Source organism: Zootermopsis nevadensis, unplaced genomic scaffold (assembly GCF_977971745.1).
Source record: "Zootermopsis nevadensis isolate Lab colony 2312 unplaced genomic scaffold, Znev_1.0 Znev_ptg000012l, whole genome shotgun sequence".
Classification (NCBI taxonomy): domain Eukaryota; kingdom Metazoa; phylum Arthropoda; class Insecta; order Blattodea; family Termopsidae; genus Zootermopsis; species Zootermopsis nevadensis.
In genome coordinates this window covers 3,955,240-3,979,056 of record NW_028259144.1, presented here as the reverse complement: position 1 = coordinate 3,979,056, position 23,817 = coordinate 3,955,240, and the positions used below count along the sequence as shown (strand labels likewise).

The 23,817-nt window shown below is 36.2% G+C and overlaps 1 protein-coding gene across 10 annotated transcripts in view; it reads left to right on the top strand.

The window, feature by feature from the left end:
- msps (msps cytoskeleton-associated protein 5) overlaps nt 1–23,817 on the top strand; it is a 39,984-nt gene that overhangs the window by 3,574 nt on the left and 12,593 nt on the right. For 5 of the 10 annotated variants that reach the window (XM_087347624.1, XM_087347622.1, XM_087347623.1 and 2 more), the window contains 21 exons: nt 5,289–5,381; nt 5,462–5,655; nt 6,917–7,123; nt 7,699–7,870; nt 8,973–9,105; nt 9,350–9,570; nt 10,774–10,968; nt 11,072–11,252; nt 12,044–12,156; nt 13,030–13,407; nt 13,849–13,997; nt 14,893–15,114; nt 15,530–15,713; nt 16,455–16,667; nt 18,153–18,389; nt 18,918–19,080; nt 19,829–19,998; nt 20,450–20,629; nt 21,441–21,557; nt 21,649–21,801; nt 23,242–23,445. In XM_087347624.1, the coding sequence (XP_087203750.1) occupies nt 5,325–5,381; nt 5,462–5,655; nt 6,917–7,123; nt 7,699–7,870; nt 8,973–9,105; nt 9,350–9,570; nt 10,774–10,968; nt 11,072–11,252; nt 12,044–12,156; nt 13,030–13,407; nt 13,849–13,997; nt 14,893–15,114; nt 15,530–15,713; nt 16,455–16,667; nt 18,153–18,389; nt 18,918–19,080; nt 19,829–19,998; nt 20,450–20,629; nt 21,441–21,557; nt 21,649–21,801; nt 23,242–23,445 (3,843 nt within the window). In that variant the 5' untranslated portion in view covers nt 5,289–5,324. Of the gene's footprint in view, nt 1–3,061; nt 3,293–3,844; nt 3,859–5,288; nt 5,382–5,461; nt 5,656–6,916; nt 7,124–7,698; nt 7,871–8,972; nt 9,106–9,349; nt 9,571–10,773; nt 10,969–11,071; nt 11,253–12,043; nt 12,157–13,029; nt 13,408–13,848; nt 13,998–14,892; nt 15,115–15,529; nt 15,714–16,454; nt 16,668–18,152; nt 18,390–18,917; nt 19,081–19,828; nt 19,999–20,449; nt 20,630–21,440; nt 21,558–21,648; nt 21,802–23,241; nt 23,446–23,817 lie in introns of those variants that run through there. The other 5 variants (XM_022080172.2, XM_022080173.2, XM_022080169.2 and 2 more) reach the window with 3 other exon arrangements.

Below are 23,817 nucleotides of genomic sequence, written 5' to 3'. Positions count from 1 at the left end.
CAGGTTTTCATTTACATTTGTGAACTCTTGGAAGAGAATTAGGCTTGTCTTCTTTCTAACACAAATTCATTGTTTTATTCCATTGACTTCTGTTTGTTTACATCATCAGTTATAATAAAAGAATTCCGTTAAACAGTGTGAGATTCGAATTTCTAAGCAACAAGACATGTTAGTAGCCTTACTTCCACCGCTTAGAAGCGATGTCCACTTCCGGTCTAAACATGTGCTAAAATGTTAATAAATTGATATAGTATAAGGCTCATAACCTAATGAAGAGTAAAGATTAAATTTACAAAATTAATTATGTAAACTAAACTAAAGTCAGATGCCCAGTTACAATTCCTTTATGGAGTAAACAATAATTGTTGTGTCATAGTTTTCGTCGGAATTGTATTAGTATATATTGATGTCAACAATCGGAAAGAACAGTTATAAATAGCTTGTAAAAGTATTGTGTGGTAGACGAGATACTTTTGTGCTGTTAAAAACCTTTCATAATAACCCAAGTACTTTTCTTATATAAAAATTATTAAGAAATTTGTGACACTGTCCTCCAGTCCTCCATTTTGTTTTATTTTTGATTAAATTGTTTATTGCCAGTGGACATTTAGGTCTCTTACTTTTGAGAAGAGGGTGGGGTTCCTTTTTTGACGTAAATACGTCTATACGGAAGGGTCATTCGGTAAAAAAGTGAAAGAAAAACGTGTAAGATCCATATCAATAAAGTGTAAATATGGACCGACAACAATGGTCAGCTTGCGTGCATTGTTATGTTACCTAAAAAACGTCATCTGTTTACTCGGCGTTGTTGTGTTACATTACTGCCGTCAACAATCGTTATTACGGGAAGAGCTTGTAGAAGAAGTGCGTCGTAGAGAAGATAATATTGTGCTGTTAAAAACGTTTTAGAATATCACAACTACTTATCTTATATAAGAATTATTAAGAAATCTATGATACTGCCCTCCATTTTACTTTTGATTAAATTGGTCATTGCCGGTGGACATCGTGGTGTCTTACAATTGAACAAAGTTTGAGGTAAGGGATTCCTATTTATTATTATTGTTCATCACATTTAATGTTTTCATCTGCATTTTTGAACTCGTTAAGAGAATTAGGCTTGTCTTTTGACAACTGCTGTAACGCGCGCGCGCGGTGGCGCGAATTTTAAATGTACATTAGAATTTTGAGCAATTTTTTCGCACCCTTGCACAGCGTATCAGCGGCTGAAATTTTGTGGACAATCAATACTAGATGGGCTCTGTAGACGAGGAAAATTTCAGGTGAGGTTTCGACATGACCAACCGGACCATTCACTTGTTGGTGTGTAGATGTTGCGTTCGAACACCGGAGCCCTTAATACAGTGCTCCTTCCGGTAGAATGTGTCAGCGTTTGAACTCTGCACGTCATTCAGTACATCTGTAGAAGATTTTTCGTTAATTTTAGATGTAGCAGCTCGACATCTGTGGATTGTTAATAGAAGTGTGTTACCACCAACGCCATATACCGTATCAGTTTTCCACGAATGATAATTATCATAAATTATAAGTAACACTCTTTGATTTAAGCCTTTAAACCTGGCTTTGAAATGGTAAAAGGGCCTAACCGCAATCAGTTTCACGTATTTTATTCATTCCTAACACCTGTATTTACTTCTTGCTGAATCGAAGCGCGAATGGTTACGTATGAACGTGCATAGACTTTGGTTATATATGTTCAGAATGTTTTCTCGCCATGGAAATTCTTGTGCATTAATTCTATAAATTTGTTGTCACGTGATGTTTTTCGACACATCTGGGCCCCACATTAGAAATATTGACACGTGTTTGCATTATTTCGTTATGATAAGGCACTTTGGAAGTGGCCGTGGCCGATTGCGCAGGTCTTCCACTTCGCGACTTTGATGATTCCTTGCGAATATATTAGGAATGTTATGACATAATGGACTATGAATATAGTGAGCTTACCTGTGGCGTGACGTCAGTACAAAATTTCAACAATATCCGACAATCCATTCAGTGGTTAAGGAATTTATGCGCGGTACACCATTTTTTGCTGAGTCAGCATACCCCGTTTTGGTTTGGTTGGGCTGTGTTAGGTTAGGTTAGTGGGGCAACTGCGCAGTACGTGTTGCGCACTGGTGTCATGGCATGTAACTTGTCCGTGCTTGCGCAACGTGTGATCGTCATTATTGACTGCTTAAAATAAAAGTAGTCGGATATTTGAATCCTTCACATATTAAATAAATATAAAGTCATGGCATCACATGCTAATGCATTTGTTAAAAGGACATAAGGATTTTACACTGTTTACCTGTTTTCATCGTAAGTGATCACAATTCAGATGACGTAAACATGTTGGTTGAAGGGCAGAAATTTGTTGTCGAATTATATGTTGTCGACACACTAGATTATTATTAAATTTTTTGATCTGCTTTTATTTTACACTTGATGGATATATTACAATGTTGTCATTCTATATCACCCTTAAAAATTAATGAGTTTATTAACTTTAAACACGTGTAACAGTCGTTGCTCAAGGTCTCCCATCTCGCGACTTTGATGTCTTCTTGGGGCTTTATGACAATATTTACGAAAAATTGATCGGGGATGTTACTAACTCACGCGTGGTATGAAGTCCATACGAAATTTAAATAATTTCCCACCAACGTTATATCACTGTAAGGACGTCCTGCACTAAGTTTGACTTTTTGATGCACACAGTAGTTTTTGATGTAACGCAGCAAATTAATGTCTTTAATGTTCCCAGATGTTTTTTTGAACACAAGTGTCTTTAATACGTTCCTTCCGAAATCCTGTTGGAGACGAATTTTGAGCAGCAGCCATTCGCTCAGGAACAGAAGTTTTACGTTTCTTTTAATAGGTGGAATGGATGAGGAATTTAGTCTTTTGAGTGATTTGTTGTCTTTACCACTGGCGCCTTGTGTTGTCTTCTATGTGGTTTCTTGTGAATTGTTCATAGGTCGCAGCACAATGTGTGATGTGGTAGGTTTTTTAATCTGTGGTCTATGGATGTGTTTTATATATATATAAGGTATTTCTAGTGCGACGGTTAACATTTGAAATTATAATAACGTTAGATGTATGTTTGTGCGTTTTGAGGTCATTTGTTTTGTGTGGTTAATGGTACTGTGTGAATCGTATTTGCACATTTTGTCTGCGAAAGGGGCAATGTTATGTATATTATATGATTGATTTCGTGTTTAGTTTATTTGCGTTTTGGAATATCGCATTTCTTTGTGCCAGGAGTGTAACAGAATGCAAAATAGCTGTGAGTTATTCCTCTGGGGAAAAAAGTATAAATAATATTACATTTGATAACTGGATAATGAAATTCTCATAGGCGGCTAATATTACCTTTAGGTAATGAAGTTGATTTATGTTGTGGACAATGGAATAGAAAGATTGGGAGCCATAAAATAGAGACATGTCAGTTGGGTGTGCTTCGTCCGTGTGTCCTCAGTTAAGACTAGAATAGACTATAATCTATTTACATTCCGTGGATGTGGAACGCATAATACAATTACGAACACTATACGGATAAAATAATTCACAAACCTAAATAGCTATTTGCAATATTCAATATTTTTCAGTTGAAGTACACTTTTGAACACAGTAAAGGGAGTGAGATAAGAGATAATATTTCAGTGCTAGCCTAAATGTTTCCTATAATGATTTAAACTTTTAGTTCTAAGAGAAAAAGTATTGAACAACTTGATGCTTACATAGTAAGCACCATTCTGATTACATTCGGCATATGGAGGTTATGTTTATGCCTTGTGTATGTTAGAATTTAATTAAAACTTCTATTTGGTGTCCACAGTGAATGGCATAAATGTGAGTAAAAATTCACTTCCAAGGGGGAAATATATTAAATTTCTTAAATAGCTCTATACAATATACTTTTTTGACACCTGCCATTATTCTAATGTTTAGAATAATAGCCTTCCATTGGTTCCCATCTTAAGCCAGATGAAATCAATCCACATCCCTCCCGTTAAGAGCCATCTAATATTATTATCTTATCTATGCCTGAGTCTTTTGAATGATTCCTTTTATTCAGGATTTCCAACCAAAGTTTTGTACACATTTCCTGCCCTCCCTTCCCATACTCTGTAGGCGGTGCCAATCTTATCATTCTTTGTTTGGTCATCCTAATAACATCTGGGGAAGAATATAAATTATGGAACATCTCATGCAATTTTCTGTGACCTGTTACTTCATCCCTCTTAGTTTCAGATATTCTCTTCAACCTGTTCTGAAACATCCTCTGCCTCTGTTATTCCAGTAATGTGATCATGTTTCATAATCATATCAAACAGCAGGTTACATTACAGTTTGTTTTTATGTAGTAGATGGGAAGCCAAAAGATTGTTGCATGGTAGCAAACATTGCCAGATTTAATCTATTCTTAATTTCGTTATGGATGCAATTTTTATCTGTTGCTATTATTCCCATATATTTTAATTTTTTAAAAAATATTTAGTAATAAAGTCTATTTCTCATGATATTAAAATATTGTGCTGAGGTTAAAATGGGTTGTGGTGACACATGCAAGGAGCATCTCTGTTTCATGAATGAATGAAAATGAGGTTGGTCAGAAGGTTACGTGAATGTCAGCTTCATAGGTTACTTAGAATATAATATTATAGAAAGTTTTGAGTTGAGGGTTTTGAAAGGAAGTGGTAGTGGCCTACTTGATACTGTTACTGCATAGACAAGGAAACCTATGTTCAGGCTAGTTGGTCTTGTCTTAAATTGCATCTCATTTGCAAGTTAGATGAATTATTGCTGAGTTAAAGGAAGAAGGTCAACATAGTCTAGTCTAAGAAATAATTCTGGTTTCTGAAAATGAACTAACTTAGAACATCTGCTTCAACTCTTCCTGCATAAATTACAAATTTTTATTCCTTGTGTTTAGTACTGATGATGACAGAAGTTTGGATTTCAAAACATGGTTGTGAATATCAATTAAATCAAAGTAAAATATGTTAGTAGTCAGCAGGCTGGTTAAGTGAAATTTTGGGTCCTCATGGTGCCAAATAAGAAGATGTCTGTCATCTGGGTTGTTGCATTTTGTAGTCTGGTATAAGTTTACTGGTGTTTCAGAGGTACAGAAATGTAATAAGCCATGAGGTTGTTTTTACTACTGTAGTACATATAATTTCCTGTAATTAATTGTTCAAAATGTTCCTGAAATTAGCGATTTTGAACTGAATGTTTAACAAGGGCTAGTGTTGAACTAATGTTATATTATTTAATTTCAGGTAAACTGTTTTTTGGTCAACTGAATCAATTTAAAAATGGAGGAAGACACAGAATATATTAAGTTACCAGTAGAAGATCGTTGTGTTCACAAGGTATTTTTTTTACAATTTTTCCTTTTATGATTTTTTTTGTTCTAAAAAGGAAGCTACTCATTTATATATATATTTTTCAGCTTTGGAAAGCAAGACTCAATGGCTATGAAGAGGCAGCAAAGTTGTTCCAGCAGATTGATGATGAAAAATCTCCAGAATTCAACAAGTTTTTGGGTCTTGTTAAGAAGTTTGTTGTTGACAGCAATGCAGTTGCACAAGAGAAGGGGCTTGAAGCTGTGCTTGCATTTGTTGAGAATTCTGCTTCTTCTGCCAAGTAAGAACCTACATGAATCTTTGTAAATTAATTTGTGATCTTGAAACATAATCAACTGGGTACTAAATGACCCCATGAGCCGGGATAGCTCAGTCAGTATAGTGACTAGCTACGGGCTGGACGACCGGGGTTCGATCCCCGACGGGGGCAGAGGATTTTTCTTCTAGCCTCTGCGTCCAGACTGGCTCTGGGGCCCACCCAGCCTCCTCTACAATGGGTACCGGGGTCCTTTCCCGGGGGTAAAGCCGGCCGGGGCGTGATGCTGACCACTCACCCCCATCTAGTGCTGAGGTCAAGGAAGAGAGGAGCTATACCTCCACTCCCCCCAAGCGCCTACATGGCGTATAGTGGGACAAACTTTACTTTACTTTACTAAATGACCCAGCGTGGAGCAGAGTTCTTATTGAGAAGTTGTAGTGCACTCAGCTAGTCAGGAAATTCCTGCATTTTATGGAACTTGAAGGTTTAATACTGAATTCACAAGTCAGTGGTCCCTGTCTTGAACCAATTGAATGTGGTTCATACCCCCAAACCATTACCCAAAGATCCATTCAAATAAAATTGTCCCATCCATGTATACATCTTCAAGTGGTCTCTTCCTTTCAGGTCTTTCAACCTACATTTTATATGAATATCTTGTCATCTCCATTAATGTTACATGTCCCACCCATCCCTTCCCATCCCATCCCATCCTCCTTGATTTGATTATCCTGATAATATTTTATAAAGTATAAATGCTATGAAGGTCCTTAGTATGCAGTTTCGTCCAGCCTCCTATCACTTCTTTCCTCTTAGGTCCAAATATTATCCCAAGCAAGCTGTTCTCACAAACACCTTTAGTTTGTATCTGCTGTGTATATTATTTTTCATGAGTAGAATGTTTTTCACAGTCTGACTTTATGAGGGAGTGGGAACTCTCTCATTATTATTTTTTTGGCGCAACAGGTTACATAAACAAAAGTAGAGATATTTTGAAGAGCCCATTTCTTTCAAGGGTTATGGGTTGGGGTTATCAAATGTTAACTTAATTCACTAATCAACATGAAATTTGTTAGATGCCTGAACATTTCACTAGTAAACACAAGCATATACATTTCAATAGAGTACGCATAGATGCAGCATATAATAACAAAAATAATTTTTTATTCTGTGTGATTTTCAGCCTATTTTCCTTTCTTAAGTAAACTTACAGGATGTTAGATTATCATACTTTGTGTGTGTGGTAATAAGTTCAGCATTTTTTTTTTTTGTTTGGTTACAGAACTGTTGGAGAAGTCATGTCTGGAATTATTTCCAAGTGCATTGCTGCACCAAAAGCAAAAACAAGGGAACTGGCCGTTCAGATTGCTCTCATGTACATAGAAATTGAGAAATTTGAAGCTGTTCAGGAGGAACTTCTGAAAGGAATGGAACATAAAAATCCAAAGATTGTTTCAGCTTGTGTCTCAGCAGTTACACAGGCTCTCAGGTATCGATACAGTTTTTTTATTCTTGAAGGATGTTATATGTGACAGTATCTTTCATCTCCCCCCCCACCCTTTCAGTACTACTGTTAGTAAGTAATTCCACTGTACCATGTGTTCTTAACGGGATTGTCTGTTTGTAATAAACATGGGATAATTCTGTGGTCCTTTTGGTTTTCTTCTGTCCTCCAATCTTTAACATTTCAACTCCACATCTCTCCCTTTTTATCATATATGTTGTTCCAGCCATATGTTGTTTGGTACTATATAACCTTGACAGCTGATATAGCATTACAAAATAACAGTGATGGTAACTATGTATTTTCTCACATTCATTGCTGCAGAACTGCAGTTATGCAACTTCATCAACTAATCTAATTACCGATGAAGGAAATTGATTTTACTCGGCTGTGGTTTAATAATGTTTAGTATCCTGATTTTCCCTGTATTTGACTCTGGTCTTTGTAATCCAAAGGGATGTGTGTGAACAGTTGTTTTTTAAATAATGTTACTTAGTCTTCCTCATGCTCTGTTGTAAGTTTACTTAACACTAATAATATGTCTGACATTTTCTTTGCAGGAATTTTGGCCCAAAGGTTGTAAACATTAAGCCATTAATAAAGAAGATGCCTGTGTTACTAGAAGACAGAGACAAATTTGTAAGAGAAGAAGGGAAAACTATGGTGATTGAAATTTATAGGTGGATCGGTGATGCTCTAAAACCCCAACTTAATTCTCTTAAGCCAGTTCAGGTAAGTGTTATTCTTATAACATGAATGACCACTTATCCCCATCTAGTGCTGAGGTCAAGAATGAATAGGGAGCTATACCTCCACTCCCCCCAAGCGCATACATGGCATATAGTGGGACAGCTTTATCCTGTAAATGAATAGTGTTATGATCAACTGGCAAACTTTGACAGATGAGATAGGTGGAAGAGGTTTGACATAAACGCAGTATGATTTTTACATCATCTGAATAATCTTCCGTCACTACCTGTAATGGTCTGGTATATGTTCAACATGAAGGTTATGTTGACTTACCAGAGGAAATAATTCTCCATAGACAATTTTAGACATGTTCTGCTGACTAATCTCAATATCAGCTGGATTTTGGCGTTAGCATCAAAAATGTGTAACTGACACCATTGTGAAGAACCATTTGAGAAACTTATAGTTGCTCATTGAGTTGTAGTTTCTGTGGAATCAGTGCATACTAGCATTTTGCCTTATTCCAGAATTTAGTTTCAGCAGAAAGAGAAGCATTTATTTAAAGTATGGATTTAAGTTTATTTTGTTATTTTGTCTTAGAATACTTATTACCAGTTATTTTTCAATCCTTCCTGACATACTGATGCTCTTTCTTTAAAACATGTTGAACATTATACACATGAAGATGGCTGTCTTCTGGGTTGTAGTGTCATGTAGTCTGGTAGACATTTGCCACCATTTCAAAGGTTCTTGCTGCCTTTATCATCAGGGCTGTGAGTAAGCAGACCTCACTCAAAACCCGAAGTTACATAGCCTTATGTATCATTAGCTTGGTCATATTTGCACTCTTCTAAAGCAGTATGGTTAATTGTAAGACTTGAGGTTCTCACAGCGGTAAGTATGAAGATTTCCGTCTTCTGGGTTGTTGCGCTGTGTAGTCTGGTCGATGTTAACCAACGTTTCAGAGGTCATACTGCCTCCGTCAGCAGGGCGATGAATATGGTTAATTAATAAATATCTTTTAATTTTTTACCCATTCTCTGCAATATGTATAGGGTACCCTAAATGTTGACTTTGTATATTGTTTTAACATGTTCATTACATATTTTTAATTAGGTAGATAATTTTTTTTCCTTCAATACAGGTAACAGTATTAGAATCAGAATTTGAAAAAGTGAGAGGCGAGAAGGCTTTGCCCATTCGTTACCTCAAATCACAGCAACAGAAGCAGGCCAAGATGGCTGCCGAAGCAGCTGCAGCAGCTGGGGATGGAGAAGGTTAGAGTGTTACTTGTTATCAGAATAACTGTTTGTAGTAAGGAGTTCAATGAAATAATTATTTCAGTGGAATACGAAAGAACTCTGAGGAAAACCTGCTCCAGTTCCATGTATCTTACTTGAAGTCATCTGTGAAACTTATTTTTTCACTAATTGTATGGTATAATACTTTTTAATATAAATTTGAAAATGGTATTGTATTTGTATAACTCTTGAACAAGTTATGACAATTACTATCCTACAGATGAGTTGGAAGATGAGAAGGATGGTGCTCCTGATGTAGACCCAAATGAGCTGTTTGAGCCAGTGGATATACTGTCAAAACTGTCAAAGGAATTTTATGAGAAATTAGAAGCAAAGAAATGGCAGGAAAGAAAGGAAGCTGTGGACTATCTGGAGCAACTTTTGCAGACACCAAAACTGGAGAGTGGAGACTACGGGGATGTAGTCCGCGCTCTCAAGAAAGTAAGGCTGCTTGCACGCTGCGTGCCCCAGCATCGACCCTGATTCCTGGACAGCATGCAGCATAATGTGAAGGAAGCATTTGATTGTATGGGATGTCTTACACTGCTTCCTTTATTAACCACAGCAGTGTGAGGTGTCTCATAGAACTAACACTCTTCATTGATGTTCTTCCTGATCATTTATCGTATGTTGGTTGAAGGTGGTCAGCAGTGTAGCTGATGCATGCAGTCTGTGAGGGGCTTAGTGACCTTGGTTGTTTATACAGGATTTCTTTAACCTTTATCTTACTAGCATTCCAGGCCTGGGAACATAAGTTGTGTACTCAGCCCTTCCCAGAGGGGACCTCAAAACTTGCAACATTGTGAGAAGATTTGGCTACATCTTTTGGCCTATTTTAGAGGCTGTAAACATTGATTCACTTTCTCTAGGGTTTTGCCAAGGTCGTCCATGGCTGTCAACACAGGAAATATAACCATAACCATCAATAAACTTTGTTATTGTCAAGTGGATTGCTTCCTTTTTAGACCTCCTTATTCAAAGCTTCTCAAATTCCTCAGCAAGAAGGGTGAAAATAATGTGTAACCAATGAATTAGGGGAAACAAATTTTTCTGTGTGGTCATTAGTTCACATGTCCAATGAGCTTCCAAAGAAGAAAGTAAAGTTACTAAGGCCCATTTAGGCAATTAAGGTATTAACCGCATTTTTAAAAAAAAAACTCTATATATTCTCTGTTCTATTCGAATAAATATGGCTTTTATTTCGTCAATTTATCATGTTTACTTTAGATAATATTAAAGTTTTCCATAGAACGTGCACAAAAGTTTAAAAACCTGCAAAACAACTCCGTAGGGCTGCTACCACTTTGCCATTTAAATCTCCGTCATTTTAAAGGTTAAATAAAGGCAGAGGTTGTTACTGTAGGTTTCTTAGGGTTTGATCTATTTTGTAACATCTTCTGCACCCTCATAAGAGAATGTAGGCAATTATGTTTATTAAAATGTGAGTTGCAGCTTTTTGTAATGGTGAGTATGCAATTTCATTTGGTAACAGTATACTCTTTAACCACACTAGAAAAGAATGAAAGTACAATATTTTTAAACAAGCAAGGAGATGCACTTTGTCTTCAGAAGAGTTCCATCATAATATGCATGCAATCTTCATGGTGAAGGAGTTAGTTACTCTTGTCTCTGTATTGTTTTCAGATAATTTCTAAGGATACAAATGTGATGGTTGTTGCGGTGGCAGGAAAGTGTGTGGCAGGACTGGCAAATGGTTTGAAGAAGAGATTTCAGCCTTATGCACTATTTTGCATTCCATGCATCTTGGAAAAATTCAGAGAGAAGAAACAGAATGTTGTGGTTGCATTACGAGAAGCAGTTGACGCTGTGTTTATGAGTGTGAGGCCTCCATTTGATTATTTTCTTTGTAATATATTATTTGACATTGACATGTTTGGTCAAAATCTTGTTACTGTCCTAAAGTTTTATCTCTTTATTGCAGACAACTATAGAGGCTATTCAGGAGGATGTTCTAATCGCTTTAGAAAACAAGAATCCACAGGTCAAAGCAGAAACAGCATCCTTTTTAGCAAGATGTTTTACAAAGTGCACGCCAGCAATGCTTAACAAGAAACTGTTAAAGGCCTATACCACAGCATTACTGAAGACATTGAATGAATCAGGTTCTGTATTTCTCATATTCATGCAGAAATGTTTTTGCTGTTGTGTATAATATGCATTTATTGAAGATGCAGATCTACGTCTTGAAGCTAATACCACATTTTACTATCAGAAATTATTTTTTCCTGCATGTTATTAAATGTTTTTCATATCAGCAAATATTTTTAATTAAACCTTTGGAATTTTTTGAAATTTATTCTGTATTTTGTATTGTGCAAATTTGTTTGTACATCAACCTGTTTTAGGTAGAATTGATAAGTTCAGTGTGAGCTTCATGCTAAATAGAATTTATATTATGTCAACATGAAAAGAAAGAATTCACAGCTTTCTTGTAGGCATGTTTGAGAGGGCCTAGTTTCAAATCAACTGGGGTCAAGCTGTTTCTTGTAATTTTCCTAAGTTCCTGCTTTCAAAATGCTTGTTTTTTAAGATGTGAGGAACACTCAAAAGTTTGTAGTTTCGTAAAAGGTGTTGTTGTATTTAACAATATATCTTATGGAAGAAATAAATTCAACTTACAAACATGTTTCAAAGAACACATTATGTTCGTAAGTTGGGGTTCACCTGTACTGAAAAGACGATAATTGATGTAAATGCTAAACATTTCTGGCCATTTAAGTTACCATTCCGAATTTATGAAATTGAATTTGTTTAATAATGAGTCAATATAAACCATTTATTTTTACCATCCCTTAATATTCTTCATTACTCTTTTTAAATGTGATGATTGTAACTTGAAGAAAATCTGTTAGATCTGGAGTTGAGATGACAGCATAATCATTTGATTTTACAGACCCAACTGTCAGAGACAGTTCTGCAGAGGCTTTGGGTGCAGCTATGAAAGTCGTTGGTGAAAAACCAATTATGATTTTCATGACAGATTTAGATAATATTAAGATGACAAAAGTAAGTATCCATATTCCCTCTTTTCTTGTAGCTACTAAGGTTTTTGAGTAGTAGCTATAATCTGATGTCCAAGAAATTGCCACTAATCCAACAGCTGATAGGATTAAATACTTTGAATGAAGATTCTCCTTAGCTGGAAAGCTATCCTCTTGCCCTGATTATAGTTTTGTGATTAAAGATCAAACTTAAGTCAAATGTACAGATTTCTGGCAAGTGTGCTGCAATTTTTGCATTATATTGTAATATAGATAGACATATATTTATTGACCATAGTGGTTTATGCTTAATAGCGATGGTAATATTATATCTTTTCTTTATTTTGGTTCATATTCTGTTGATTGATTCCTAGTGATTCTTTCTACATGATGAAGGCCTTAATTCACATTGTTATTACAAGTCAGTTGTTTTGCCTGAAATTGGGGGTTCTCTTGTTTATCTAGCAATGTTGGTTTGTTCATGATCATTTGCTGTTGAGGGATTTTGGGCCTTATACGATTATATTCATAAATGTGTGTGCTGTTATTACCATTGTAGTGGTGTGGTGATCATTTCGTGTTCAAGGGTTTTGGACTTGAGAGATAATATAACCATTGCCATGGTAATGCTTTTAAGGGGGGCTTATTTTGTATGTGTAATGCAATGCAACACAGTTATAACCTCAAAATACAATCACATTTGAGATTGCAGAGCATGAAATCATATGCTCTGTAATTATGCAAGGATAAGTAATTTTAGTTTTTATGTGGTTTTGCTACTCTTTTCAATAAGAATATTTTTTTAAGCACTGTTTTGACTTTCCTGTCATTCTTGACAGGGAGTTTTCTAGTTTGTTTACATAAAGTGTTGTAATTAATACTTGTACCCTTGTAATAGATTAAGGAATGCTGCGATAAGGCTGTTATTGTATCAAAAGTTCCTAAAACTGATCGCCCCAATACGGCACCTGCCAAGCTGGCTCGTGGAAATGGAGAGGCAGGTGGGAAGGTTGTGGCAGGAAGTGTTGCACCAAAGCCTGTCAAGAGACCAGCTACAGTAGGAGGTGCTGTACCACCAAAGAAGACACAACAGAAAAAACAGCTTGGTTGTGCTCCAGCTGGCAAAGGGAAAGCACCTGCAAAAGTTGCTGAAAGAAATCTTGGTCAAGAAGAAGTCGATGAAAAGGCATCTGCTATCTTCTCCGAAGAAATAATTTCAGGTCTCAGTGATGGGAACTGGAAAACTCGTCTGTCTGCTGTGGAACAGTTAACACAGGTAATGCTTATATTCGCATGTAAAATGTGTTGGTGGAATGAGAAGTGCAGACCATATTTTAGAAAACCTGAAGGGATAGGTTGTATGGGATATATAGGCAAGTGTGGGAGGATAATATTATAATGGATATTAATTAGAGTGTAAGCTGGATTCATCTGGCTGAGGATAGGGTCAGATATGGGCTTTTTTGAATGTGCTAATCACTTTTCAGTTCAATAAAAGGCATGAAATTTCTATACCCTCTTGTGAATTAGCTTTTCAAGAAGGATCCTCATTTTTGGAGTCGCAGGTTACGTTCTGTCTTTCCCAATAAAGCTGAAGTTGTTGAAAAGTTATTCCACTGGATGCTCATTTATCATAGTACTGAAAACTTTCTAGAATAGAGATGCATTTTTTTGTAATTGGCTTTGTGATGTTTATTCACTTCATTTATTGTTTCAGTGGGTGGTAGAAATAGAAACTGAAATTCCAACTCAAGTTATAATCAGAACATTGAATAAGAAGCCTGGATTAAAGGATACAAACGTCCAAGTTCTAAAAGCCCGGCTTGAAGCTGTGAAGCTGTTGGCAGAAAATGCTCGATTTACAAGGTTTTTATTTAATTATGTATGATAATATAATTAAAATTGTATACAAATAGTACCTGTTAGAAATGTCAGGGAAGGAGGACGGTATTAAAATTTATCTTAAAGACGTTGAATGTGAGAATATGGACTCGGTTAATTTGGTTTGGGTTGTGGTCCGATTATGGGGCTCTTGTGAACATGGTAATGAATTATTGTAAAGCCGGGTAATTTTTTAACTAGTTGAGTGCTTGATAGCCTATCAAGAAGGGTTCTGCTTTATGGAGTTTATTATCATGTGCTTTTTATTGAAAATATAAGGGAAAATCCCTCGAGCATGCTGTAAGATAACATGAACATTCAAGAGATTGTGATGGCATACAAGCATATGGTTTTAAATGTTGCAGCATACTGTTAGTGACAGAGTATTTGAATTTTTATGTCTTTTAGACTGCTGTCAGGAGGTGTGGTTGTGGCCAAGGAGTCTTGGAATTTGACTTTTTATGCACCCCTCATGCCATTCACTGATGTAAAGTTTTCTGGGTTTCAGGAGAGACTGTGTTAACTAATTGTTCTTTGTTTCTATGCCAACTGTACCAGATGTCACAACCAAGTGCTTAGCACCATTGCTTCAAATTTGGGAGGTCTTGGATTCAGATCTTTGGACTGAGGTTTTGTGGTTTTACTCATTCCCTCCAGGCAGATGCTGCTATAATATCTTAAATTAGGCCTCAAATTCTCTACAATTCATTATTTGTTGATTGCCTTATCATCTGGAGCTGTATAGTGTGATCTAATAATTTTAATTTGTATTTCTGTAATGTATTGATTGTTACAAATAACCAATGTCATTGACTCAACTAGTTCCATTACAGCCAGATCCACAGATTGTATAATGATCAAACATTTTCATTTTTTTCAGTACTGTCCTGGACTATTGTATAACTGACATTGCAGACAAACTTGGAGATGTTAAGAATGGAACTCTGGCAGCAGAAACCCTAACATCACTTGCTGAGGCTACTAAATTGGAATTGGTAGCCACTGAGGTGATGAATTTTGCATTTACTCAGAAGAGCCCCAAGGTACAGCAAGAAGCACTAGCTTGGCTTTCCACTGCCATCAGAGAATTTGGATTTCAAAGGTTGGCAATCTGAGTATGATTAAGGCTATTTGTGTATAGCTGTATTAAATGTATTTAAATGTTTGTCTTCTGGGTTGTAACATCATGTTGACATGTTGATACAAATGCTTCAGAGGAACTTATTGTCCCCATCTTCACTTCAACCCTGAAGATGTTGGTATCTGTGTACAAGTCTGCATGGCATTACACCCCTGAAGACCAACAACAACTAAAAACTGTTGCTTGTAAAACAGTAATTTTTTCCATCTTTGATAACATATATAAAATAATACATGCATGCGAACTTGCACACATGGTGCTGTTTAAAATTTGCAGACTGGTATAAATTAAGCTGTGGACTCCATCACTGGTTTAGAAGTTCTGTAACTTGCTTTAATTTTTATTTCTGACATATTGCTTTTGTTTTATCTTTCAGTGTCCAGCCAAAGCCTATAATGGACAATGTGAAGAAGGCAGTGAGTGCTTCTAATCCTGCTGTACGTAGTGTTGCCATAAATTTAATAGGAACTCTGTACCTGTACTTAGGATCACAGCTATCAGTGTTCTTCGAAGATGAGAAGTCACAGTTACAGCAGCAGATTAAAGCAGAATTTGCTAAGGTAAACAGAATTAATTTCATATTTTGTGATCTGTAACTTGGTTGTGTTTTCATTGAGGCATGTGTGAAATCAGATTGTATATTTTGAGTCAAGAGAAAGATTGGGGTTTTACTTTTTATTATTGTTCTTTCTGTAGAAGTTTTGTGGCCACATTTTAAAGTTGTGTATGTATGTAAAGTTAACAAATTGTCGTAAGAGGTGGATTTTCTTCCCCAGATGCAATTAAAAGAAGTCGGACATCATTCCGTATATTTAGAAATATAATTGCGATGTCAATTTTGTGAGCAGTTTAAAAGGAGTCACTGACATTGAGATGTAGGCTCTGAATTCTGTTTTGTTCATGAAAAGTTGGTAAATTAGCATAACCAGTGCATAGAGTATACCATACAAAATGCAACCCAACCAACAACATTCATAGTTATACTGTCCTTCCAAGTGAATTGTGGGATAGTACCTTAAATTTGGCCATGACCACTTCCTTCCACATCCTTTCTAATTCATTATTCACAATCATCCTTTCATTTGACACTTATAATCTGAGATACTGAAAGAGTCGTTTAATAAACTGTAAATTAAGTCATTCTTTGTCCTCCAAACTCTTCTCTTATGTCTGCTCACTTTCCCTGCTTACTTGTCACCCCAGAGATTAATTTTTTCAACATTCCAGTTGGGTATAATAGCATGAAGATCATTGAATTGCATTGCCACCAACTTTTGTGATTGCTTTCTGTTTACTTACAGCATGCTGGGGAAGCCCCACCAGTTCCCATCCGAGGATTAAGTAAGAAAATTGATAGAGAAGAGGAGGAGGAGGAGGATGATGATGATGATGGAGAGGATGTTGAAGGACCAGTAAATGAAAAGCTGAATATTCATGATCTGATGCCCCATGTCGATATCAGTTCTCATATCACAGATAGTCTTTTGTCAGAACTACAAGACAGAAACTGGAAAGTAAGCATGCTCCTATTTGTATTTTTCTTTTTGGCTCTAGGTTTCTTGCATACTGATGTTTTTTTACAGGAAGGTATGTCTTTTGGTCCAGGATAATGTGATATATTAATTTTTTATTTTAATTTAAATATTTAATTATTGAATTGTATAAATTTTAGATTGAATTGTGTCTTATAGTAATCTGCTTTGTCCCCTTGTACAGTAACCATTAGATGTCTTCCCAAAACATTTACTATTTAATGCTAATAAAACAAACACATTGAAACAGAAAGAGTTATTTTTGAATGCTTTCACTTTCTTTCCAAATTATGCAAGTCATAATCGCAAACACTTTAAATATTGTAGTTAAACTAGTTTGTGTAAGCATGCTTTAAGCTAGATTTATTTGGAAATTTAAAAAGTAGTAAATACAGTGTGGGGTAACAAACAGTCATAGTTTTGGAACAAAGCACGATAGAGACATGAAATAAACTTCAAAATAAAGAGAAACTCTCCAAGAATTTTGCCTGTTCAGTAGATTTTGATATGCTCTCCTTTAGTTGGCCTGCAGACATCAAGACGATATTCAAGCTCTTGCCATACACGACCGAGAACATCCGGTGTGATTTATGAAACAGCTTCAGTGATCCGCTCTTTCAAATGGTCCAAATTTGTTATTTGGACAGAGAACACTTGTTGCTTCACATAACCCCACAAATAAAAATCCATAGGGGTAAGATCTGGAGAGCGTGGAGGCCAGGCTATCCACCCTCCTCGTCCGACCCATCGCTGAGGAAATGTTTGGTTTAGGTAATCCCGCACGAATGTGGCAAAATGTGGAGGAGCTCCATCTAACTGGAGAATGAAATTCTCTGGTATTTGGGGCACTGCATACCCTTCTAACATATCCAGGAAATTCTTTCCCGTCACAGATTTTTCAGCAAAAAAGAAGGGGCCAATAACTCTGTCTCGTCCAATTGCGCACCACACATTAACTTTTGGGCTATCACGTTGATGTTCCATAATGACATATGGAGGTTCATTACCCCATATTCTAACATTATGCCGATGGACTCGTCCCGAAACATGAAATGTAGCCTCATCACTGAACAAAAACTTGTCTAAAAATTCCTCATCATTATCTATTGACCTTGTAACAGCGCGCATGCGCTAGAACCTGTTTACGTATCGAAAAATTGGAGAGTTTCTCTTTATTTTGACGTTTATTTCATGTCTCTGTCGTGCTTTGTTCCAAAACTATGACTGTTTGTTACCCCACCATTATTTTACGGACACACTGTATGTATTTTGTTCAATAGTTACATGTAACTTTTTCTGTGTAAATCCTGCTTTAATTCCAGAAATAAAAGTTGTATGGCTAAGATAGCTTAATAATGCATATTACAATGTGAAATGGGAGACATTATGTTGTTATGCCAGTTACAGCTATACTGTGTAAAGGATATATATACTAGTGAGAAAAATTACCATATTTTTTGTGTCCAGGTGCGGAATGAGGCATTGCAGAAGGTGGCAAATATTTTGAGTGAGAATAAATTGGTATCAAACAACTTGGGTGAGCTGCCTACTGTTCTATCACAGCGTCTTGTTGACAGTAACAGTAAAATAGCGGCTGCTGCAATTACGATCTGTCAGTCATTGGTTAATGCCATGGGTGTTCAGTGTAAACGTCATGTGCGTACTCTGTTCCCAGGCATGCTTCAGGGAATGGGAGACAGTAAGGTAAAGCATTTTATATCAATATGCACTTCAGAAGTGTCTGAATGATGCATTAGACATTGATTTCAACTTTCTGTATGGATTAGTATTTGGTATTTGTTCTTGCAATTAATATTACTTGATTTTCAGACTTTGTCAGTCTTCTATTATTATGAAAAGTGTGCAGTATTTTTTTCGCTAGATTGTACTGAGGGTACCTGGATAAATAAGTTATACCAACAAGAAACCATATTACATTACCAGCTGTAGAAAAGTAGAAATCACTCAGTTTGTCCTGACACAAACTAGATAGTAGACCAGTAGCAGGAAACTGTTTATGTCTGGGCTAGTATTCAAATTTATGATTTTGAGTTCAGTTTGTTTATCTGTGTCATCAGTTCCCTATAAATCATTACCAGATATTACCATGAAGAGAGTTTAGTATAAATTGACAGCATAATAACGTAGTTAAAATTTTTAGAATGTAAGGAACTTTCACTATGTTAAAGATTGTATTTAAAGATTTCTAAAGAAACTATTGATCCATTTCAGCCTTGGATCCGTTCTTCTGCAACAGCATGTGTCAATGCTTGGGGTCAGCAGTGCGGATTTAAAGAGTTCTTTGATGGAGAAATGATTGGAGATGCCCTTAAGTCAGGGAGCCCAACCCTGCGAATAGAACTTTGGGCATGGCTTACAGAAATACTTCCTACATGTAAGTATATAAAATTAAATATCTGGATATTGTATTCATGATAATGTACAGGTACATCAGACACTTTTACAAGTAGTTAATGTAGAACTGGGATAGCTCAGTCTGACTGGCTTCAGGCTTGGCAACTAGGGTTTGATTCCCATGCCCAGCAGTGCCAGATTTACTCTTCGCTATATCATCCAGACCAGCTGTGATGCCCATTCCTCTCCAGTGGATCCTGGGGTTGTTACCTCAGAAATAAAGTAGCCAGGAATGACGCTAACTACTCGCATCCATCTGCTGCCACAGAATGAGTGGAGCATACTTGTGTATACTGTAGTGTTCAATTAAATATCAGGGATGAGTTTATTTTATTTTTAGTTTCGTTGTGTTTCAAAATATAGTCGCTTTGTGGAGGCCTGGGTTTACTCCCAGTGTAATCCATGTGGGATTCGTGGACAGATTTTTCTGAGGCCTCTGTTCAGACTGGATCTGGGGTCCACCCTACATCCTATTAGATGGGTTTCAGGTGGTCATTTCCCTGGAGTTAAAGTGTGACCAACATGTGATGCTGACCTCTCACCCCCATCTAGTGCTGAGGTCAAGAATGAGTAGGAGTTATACCTCCTCTAGTCCCCCACAAATACCTTCAAAACATGTGTCTGGGGTGGCTCAACTTTTTACAGTACAACTGATCTTTATTTGGTAACAGTAAGATCAATTTTATGACATTAAAGGTGACTAATTTGATGCTAATTTATTTTTTCAGTGCCACCCAGGTCTATCTCTAAGGATGAATTGTTGATCTGTCTACCACACTTGTATGCAAATGTGGAGGATCGTAGTGCAGATGTGAGGAAAAATGCCCAGGAAGCTATCGTTCCATTTATGATACACTTGGGATATACGACAATGGCCAAAGCCTCAGAGAAATTGAAAGCAAGTGTTTGTGACAATTAAATATTTTACTTTAAGATCTGTTTATCCATTTTGACTTTGTGGAACTTCTTGAGATGCATGTGTATATGTTTGCTGAGCACTTCAGTGGTGAATGGGCTTATGTTAATTTTATTACTTTGTTAAATTGCCAAATATGTATGGCTACCTGCAGGATGGTATAGGTTCAGAGTTGGCCACTGTTAACATTGTACATCTCCATGTGTATTTGAAAGTATATAGATCTTATTTTTTATGTACCTGATACAGCTTCACAATGTGCATAGGCATATGGTAGCTACCTTTACCTCTTTTTAATCTCTAAAATTTGTAATCCCATTGAAATTTGATTTCATTTTAGTGTAATAAGTGATCTTAGTACCTAATTGGTATGTAACCAGTCAATAAATTCCTTGTTGGTGTATTTGTTATTGATGTGATGTTTTGTTAACAGACTGGATCTCGCTCTGTTGTGATCGCAGCCCTTGACAAGGCTCGTCCTAATCTACCAGAGAAATCTCTGCCACCTAAAAAGACAGGAGCGTCTGTTACTGTTGATGATGATGCAGAGCCGAGCAAGGTTGTGAGGAGTGGAGTTGTAAAAGGGGCATCTGGAAAGAATGCTAAAGGAAAAGTGAGTTCAAGAACTTTTTTGACGTAAATACGTGTATAAGGAAGGGTCATTCGGCAAAAAAGTGTAACCTGGTTACCTAGGGAACGTCGTGTTTACTCGGCATTGTTGTTACCTAGGAAATGTCAATTGTTTACTCGGCATTATTGTTACCTAGGAAACGTCATTTGTTTACTCGGCATTGTTGTTACCTATAAAACATTACATTACTTTACATTACATTCAGCTACCACAGACCCATCTTAAGCGTAACTAATTAAAGTTAAATAAGCAATGTCTTAATCAAACTTATCTGACTTGTAAAGCATGTATAAAGGAAATATTTAGAATAAAGCCAATATATACACTTCCTTTCCGTAAAGACGTATTTACGTCAAATTCTCCGGAACCGTGGTTCCACTATCACTTTTTATGTTGAGTTTCGTTTGTTGTGTTTACGCGCACACTTCTTGAGAACTATTATACTATTAACTGTGTGAGTACCTTTAACCACATTGCATTCAGATTTGATTCCATTGTCATCGGGCCCTGATGATGGAGACAACAAGGGCTTCTGAATCTAGGTAAACTTCTACCAAACTATATGCTGCAACAACACAGGAGACAGCCATCTTCATACGCATTTTGGTTTGAACTTTAAATTTCTAGAAAAGCTGAACAATTTATGAAAGAAATACAGTCATTGCTGCCATATGAATTATGAACGTAAATTGATAAATCTCTGTGTTGAATGGTGCATGTCTATGTGGGGTTTATGTGTGACACATTCTTATTCTGTGCTTGGTAAGGGTAGTTGTTGGTGTTTATGTTAAAGGTCATTGGAGCATCTAAATCAAGTGGTCGTAAAAAGGATGAGGATATTGATACATCACCACTTCTTCAGAGCAACAACTTGAAACACCAGCGATTAATTGATGAGCAGAAACTGAAGGTATTTTTATAATGCTGTTCACATTTTGCCTTAATAAGATGAAAGATTACAAATTATAAATTTACATTCTGCGATATGGCATTTTTTTCAGGTTTTAAAGTGGAATTTCACTACTCCAAGAGAAGAATTTGTGGATTTGCTGAAGGATCAAATGACAGTTGCAAATGTAAATAAGACATTATTGACATATATGTTCCATTCAGACTTTAAATTCCATCTTAAAGCCATTGATTCACTAAGTGAGGTAAGTAAGGCTTCATCATAAGTGTGAAATTTGACATTGCAGTATCATCCAGTTCTGGCTATAAAATATGAGATTGCTTGTTTATTATTGACTGATGAGTCATGAAATGTGGTCACCTGTGTTATATATTGGATGATATGTAAAATTGTGTGGTCTGTAAATATGGAAGATCTTATATTAAAGTGTGGAATTTTACATTGGGGATGCGTTCCTGGATGAACCGGCATAAACGGAATTGGCGTAAATTGAAACTCTTTCATAATGCAAATCCATGGGAAGTCAAAATGACATGCACTTCCAGCACCCAAACATCGACAAGTAATATAATGGCATTATGTTTAAAGCTCTGAAATAACGTAAATAAAATAAAGGGAATTTAAGAAATGTATCTTATACACTTACAATCGGAAATTCGTTGGTCCCCGCGATTCACTGCGATTCTTTCATGTGATTGATGTGTGCAGTCATCTCTGCTGTTATGCGATAGTTGCATTCATGTAAGACGCCGACCTATAAAAAATCGCGTAGTAAAAATAACCCATGTACCTCCGCAGAGATTAAATTAGTACTTTGAAAGTTTAAAGTGCCAGGAATGAAATTGCATAAGAGCAAACTCACATATGCAAAAGTTTGCATTTCACAAACACCTTTTACTGATTCATCGATTTCATTGGAGCAAATTCACGTTAATGAAACATATGTAATTGTAGAGGTGACTGTTTATAATTTTTATTCAAAATCACTGATGTAAGAATTATGATTTAGTATAAGAATCAGTACAAGATACATTGTAAAACATTATAAATAATAGTTTTTGTTGTTGTTGTTTTGTTTTTTCCTTTCTTTTCTTCCCCCTTCACTTTTTGACTTGCTGGTTTCAAAAGTGGTGTTATTCTGAATCGGCACAAATCAAGAGCTACCTGTGTGTGTGTGTTTGTCTATATATATATATACACACACACACACTACAGTAAACTGGGATATAGCAAAATATACATCCACTGTCTGTTGTGCTGTGCAGGAAGCTTACTTTATCACTGTACAGGATCCATGCTAATGAGAAACTAGATTCTTAGTAGTTTTCACTAAGAAAACATCCACTTGACTATTTCACCTAGTGTAGCTTATTGCAATATTGTGCCAATCTCTGGGTGATGAACTTCATGTTAATTGCTCTCAAAATGAATTGTACAAAGTTCCCAAAGAGGAAGTGTCTTTACATTTGTCTTGTGGAGCAGAGGTAAATATGCATAGTTGATGAAAAACCTGTCTTTCCTTACAACGTATTGGTCATGTGCCATCCTGAATTAGTATAAAAGGCCACATTTTTATGTGTACAGTTTTAAATGGGTGATTAAATAACTTTGTGCATAAAATTAATTTTAAAATTGTTTAGCATTTAAAGTTTATTGCAGTGATGATGTTCCATTTGAATTTCAGGACTTGCCCAATAACGAAAGTGCAACAGTTGCCAATTTGGATTTGATTTTGAAGTGGTTGACTCTGCGATTCTTCGACACTAATCCATCAGTATTATTGAAAGGACTTGAGTATTTGCAGACTGTGTTTACTATGTTGATTACAGAGGGATATAACATGTTTGATAATGAGGCCTCATCTTTTATTCCATATCTCATTCTGAAGGTGAGACATTCAGTAATTTTTTTCTTCTTCATATTTATTTAAATTATCTCTTTGAAAATTTTTACATTGCTACAGCTTCAGCTTGCAGTTTAGTAAAATAATATCAGTGTTTGTGGGTACATAATTGTTTTTGAGATCACACAAATCTGATTGAACGTCGTGTAAAGTAGGGTGATATTACTCAATGCAAAAAAAAATTTGTTGTCAGTTCTTGGTGTAGGATGCCAACACTGAATTTTTCTGAAATCCACCTGTAGTTTGTCAGAAATGAAATCTGTGGATATGCAAATGAACAGATATGACTTCCCCATTACATGTTTATTTTATACACGTCTTCCAAATGTTGCATAATAATGGAGCATACTTTGGGTA